This window comes from Canis lupus, unplaced genomic scaffold (genome assembly GCF_011100685.1).
Source record: "Canis lupus familiaris isolate Mischka breed German Shepherd unplaced genomic scaffold, alternate assembly UU_Cfam_GSD_1.0 chrUn_S438H599, whole genome shotgun sequence".
Lineage (NCBI taxonomy): Eukaryota > Metazoa > Chordata > Mammalia > Carnivora > Canidae > Canis > Canis lupus.
Window position 1 is genome coordinate 36269 of NW_023331368.1, and position 4697 is coordinate 40965.

The window sequence follows — 4697 nt, forward strand, 5'->3', positions numbered from 1 at the left end:
AGTGAAGACGGAAAATAGAAGAATGGCTGACAGAGTTAAACTTGAACAGTTCTTTCACAGAAGAGAAAATCCAAAGGCTCATAAACATAAGAATATGCCAAAGCTGAACAGTAATAGTAAAAAAAAAAAAACATTTTTGCAATCTTACATGTAGGTGAAGATGTCTAGCAGCAAAAACTCTATGCTACTTGTGAAATAGTAAATTGGCACCACTACTACAGAAACCAATTTGGCGTCATCTAGAAAAACTGAAGATATTCATACCCTATATCCAAGTGAATGTGGTTTTGGAGGTATACCCAAGAGACTTCTACACATGTGTTCCATGGGAAATTTCCAGGAATGTTTACTGCAACATTGTTCATAGTAGTTAAAAACTAGAAACAACTCTAGTGTCCATCCACTGTAGAACTGTATGATTATATCATAATCACTTCACTAAAACTATACACTGGAATGCTAGTCAACAATGGGGATAAAGGATTTACAACTATCTTGAACAACTTGGATGAGTCTATCAAGTCACATGTATATGATACAGTGTGAGAGAAACAAGCGATCAAAGGAAGCATGCAATTCAATTTATATAACTTAGTATAAACTATATTATTTAAGAATGTGTACAAAAAATGGTAAAGCTATAAAGAAAGCACTGAAATGATTATTGCAATGTCGGGATAATAACTTTATCTATAAGGAAGGGCACGGGTTGTGATTGAGAGGAATACTGTCTGTACCCAGGAAAGCTGGCAATGGTCTGTTTCTTGATCTTGATCCTAGATACATGGGTGTTTGGTTGTTTTCCTTGTTTTATTTTGTTTGTTTTGTTTTTGTTTTAAAGATTTTATTTATTCATTTGAGTGAGAAATGGTGAGAGTGCACATGAGCAGGACAGAGGGGCAGAGAGTGAGAGACACAGAAGCAGTCTCCCAGTTGAGCAAGGGGCCGTTTTCAAAAATGACTTAATTAGGTTTTTATTTTTATAAGTTATCTAAATCTGGCAGATATGTTTTATGCACTCCTCTATATCTCAGATTTTAAAAATGGCTTCCTTTAAAAATGTAACAGAAGGAAAATATGTGAAGTAAAAATTTTGACGAGGTTTCAGATGTAAGGGATAATAAAATTGTTCTTCCTATCAAGAGATCAGCAAGTGTCCATTATCATTAAAAAGGGGGAAAGTGGGGATTATTTAAACTATATGTATCCAATAATCTAGTCATCACTCTAAGCCTTTCCCTTGCTAGATATTTCACCCTTTATTGATATCATTTCCCAAATCACAGATGACAGACAAGTCGGAAAATCATCATCATCATTAATACAATCACTAAGGCATCACAGGCCAAATCCATTACAATGAGATTGGGCCACCACGCTGAAATGCAAGCAGGTACGCCAGGACGATTGAACATGGTCATATGTGCATTTTTCTCAGTAGAGTCCATCACAGTGCCTTAGGGTTTAATCTTACCACATTTAACTGGTACTCTGTCCAGAGACCTCCATGTGCTGGAGAATCTAGCATTAACAGAGGAATGTTCTGAGGAATGCTGTGGGATTGGACATGAGATTTACCATGATGTAATGGCAAAGAGTTGGTTTAGGTTGGGCACTGTCTTGGAAGGACCCAGGAGTGGGTTGGGTTTTCCAGGATTCAGTATAAATTGTTTCATCTTCCAAGCTTTGCACTTCTAGGCTGAACAGTGGTAATCTGTTTTGGCCTCACCTCTTACTCATTCTAATTTCTGCATCACATCAGCAAGCCAAAAAAAAAAAAAAAAAACGAACTGTAAGACAAATTTTCCTGAGGACCTTTTTCAAGACAGTTCTGGATATGGAAGCTACCCAGAAAAAAATAAAAAATAAATAAATAAAAAAGAAAAGGACATCATTTTCATTTGAATTTGCTAGCATTACGGTACTTTGATGTTGACACAAAGTGTTATTGTTCCAGGAATTTTCTCTCACTGGATTGATAAATCCAGCCAGCCAGCCAGGCAGCCAACCAGCAAACAATTTTTTTAAAAGCACCATACTTAGCACTGGGAGGGAGTGGGGGTGTTTATTTTGGTGTATATAATGACACAGAGATTTAAGTTGCATTTAGCAGATAGATTGCTCGGTTAAATGTACCGAATGAACTTTCATTTCCCCACTATCTGGGAAGACATCCTTGATTTCCTACAAATACTGGGTGTAGAACTTACTTGTGCATACGAGGCTCTGCCTCTGGGCTTTCTATTCTGTTCCAGAGATCCAGTACCAGAATATTTAAATCACTGTGTCGTTAAACACGTTTTAATATCTGATAGGGCCAGTTTCTGCGCATTGCACATTTTTTTTTTTCCTTTCAGGAACGTGTTCGGGCCCGCGGCAGGGGGCGGGGTCGCGCCTCCTCCGCGGCTCCGGTTCCAGCCGAGCCTCACCGCCTCGGAGATGGAAAGCCCAAGGCTGCTCCCGCCTCGTGGGACACGACAGAGTGGTGGTGCTGGCAGCCCCGCGGGCGGCAGCCGGTTCCACGGCGGCCCTGACCCGCGGGCTGGCCAGGTCCCCGCGCGCCGCCTCCTGCTGCTCCGGGGCCCCCAAGATGGCGGGTCCGGGAGGCGGCGCGAGGAGGCCCGCGCGGCCTCACGGGGCCCGGGCCTGAGCCCGTTGGCGCCCAGGTCGGATTATGCTAGTGGCGGCGACAGCGATGACTTCTTCCTGGTGCTGCTGGACCCGGTGGGTGGCGATGTGGAGACCGCGGGCGATGGCCAGGCCGCAGGGCCTGTATGGAGGGAGGAGGCCGAGTCGGTCCCACAGCTGCAGCAGGGTGAGAGTGGCGCGAATCCCGCGGGCCGCCAGGCGCTAGGCCCCCGCTGCCTGTCTGCAGTCCCCGCCCCAGCCCCGGCCCAGAACCCGATCCCCGCCCCAAGTCTGGCACCCGCCGCGGCCTTCACGGGCACCGTCACCATCCACAACCAAAACCTGCTCTTGCGCTTCGAGAACGGTGTCCTCACCCTGGCCACACCCCCGCCGCCAGCCTGGGAGCCTGAAGTCGCGCCTGCCCCTCAGCCTGGGGGTCTGATGGCTCCGCAAGCGGGGGTCCAGCCCAACGACTGCTGCCCTGAGCTGCCGCCCGACCTCCTGCTGGCCGAGCCGGCTGAACCGGCGCCGGCCCCAGCGCCTGAGGAGGAGGCAGAGGGCCGGGCCGCAGCCGAGAGTCCCCGCAGGCCGCTGGGCCCGGGCCCGGGCGTGGTGCTGTACCTGTGTCCCGAGGCGCAGTGCGGACAGACCTTCGCCAAGAAGCACCAGCTGAAGGTGCACCTGCTGACTCACAGCAGCAGCCAGGGCCAGCGGCCCTTCAAGTGCCCCCTGGGCGGCTGTGGATGGACTTTCACCACCTCCTACAAGCTCAAGAGGCACCTGCAGTCGCACGACAAACTGCGGCCCTTTGGTTGCCCTGCGGAGGGCTGTGGCAAGAGCTTCACCACGGTGTATAACCTCAAGGCGCACATGAAGGGCCATGAGCAGGAGAACTCGTTCAAATGCGAGGTGTGCGAGGAGAGCTTCCCCACTCAGGCCAAACTCAGCGCCCACCAGCGCAGCCATTTCGAACCTGAGAGGCCATACCAGTGCGCATTTTCCGGCTGCAAGAAGACGTTTATCACAGTGAGTGCCCTGTTTTCCCATAACCGTGCCCATTTCAGGGAACAGGAACTCTTTTCCTGCTCTTTTCCAGGCTGTAGCAAACAGTACGACAAGGCTTGTCGCCTGAAAATTCACCTGCGGAGCCACACAGGTGAGAGACCTTTCCTTTGTGACTTTGACGGCTGTGGCTGGAACTTCACCAGCATGTCCAAACTCTTGAGGCACAAAAGGAAGCACGAGGATGACCGGAGGTTCATGTGCCCTGTGGAAGGCTGTGGGAAATCTTTCACAAGGGCTGAGCATCTGAAAGGCCACAGCATAACCCACCTGGGCACAAAGCCTTTTGTGTGCCCTGTGGAAGGCTGCTGTGCCAGGTTCTCTGCTCGCAGTAGTCTCTACATTCACTCCAAGAAACACTTGCAGGACGTGGACACCTGGAAAAGCCGCTGCCCAGTCTCTACTTGTAATAAGCTCTTCACATCCAAGCACAGCATGAAGACCCACTTGGCCAAAAGGCACAACCTTGGCCAGGATCTCTTAGCTCAGCTAGAAGCTGCAAATTCTCTTACGCCCAGCAGTGAACTTACCAGCCAGGGACAGAATGACCTCAGTGATGCAGAGCTAGTGTCTCTCTCCTCTGATGTGCCTGGCAGTAGCTCCGCTGCAGTGCTGGACACAGCATTGGCAAACTCTGGAATCTTGACTATTGATGTGGCTTCTGTGAGTTCAACTCTGGCAGGGAGCCTCCCTGCTAATAATAATAATTCATTAGGGCAGGCTGTGGACCCTCGGGCCTTGATGGCCACCAGTGACCTTCCTCAGAGTCTGGATACCTCTCTCTTTTTTGGAACGACAGCCTCTGGTTTTCAGCAGAGTCCCTTAGATATGGATGATGTCTCAAATCTAAGTGTGGGGCCATTGGTATCTCTGGGCTCTTTGGCTATGAAAAACTCGAGTCAAGAGCCCCAGGCTGGGGACTTGACCCCCAGCAGTAAGCTTACAGTGGACACAGATGCTCTGACTCCTTCAAGCACCCTTTGTTGAAACAGGTGTCTCGGAACTAC

At 49.2% G+C, this 4697-nt stretch overlaps 1 protein-coding gene across 1 annotated transcript; it reads left to right on the forward strand.

The window, feature by feature from the left end:
* The first annotated feature begins 2115 nt into the window (after window positions 1–2115).
* LOC119879212 (zinc finger X-linked protein ZXDB-like) lies at window positions 2116–4677 on the forward strand. Its single transcript, XM_038589606.1, has one exon. It carries the CDS (start codon window positions 2131–2133, stop codon window positions 4675–4677), a length of 2547 nt encoding a protein of 848 aa, XP_038445534.1. The 5' UTR covers window positions 2116–2130.
* Window positions 4678–4697: the final 20 nt, after the last annotated feature.

Coding starts and splice junctions, on each gene's coding strand:
- LOC119879212 (XM_038589606.1), top strand. CDS start 2,131: ATGTACCGAATGAACTTTCATTTCCCCACTATCTGGGAAGACATCCTT.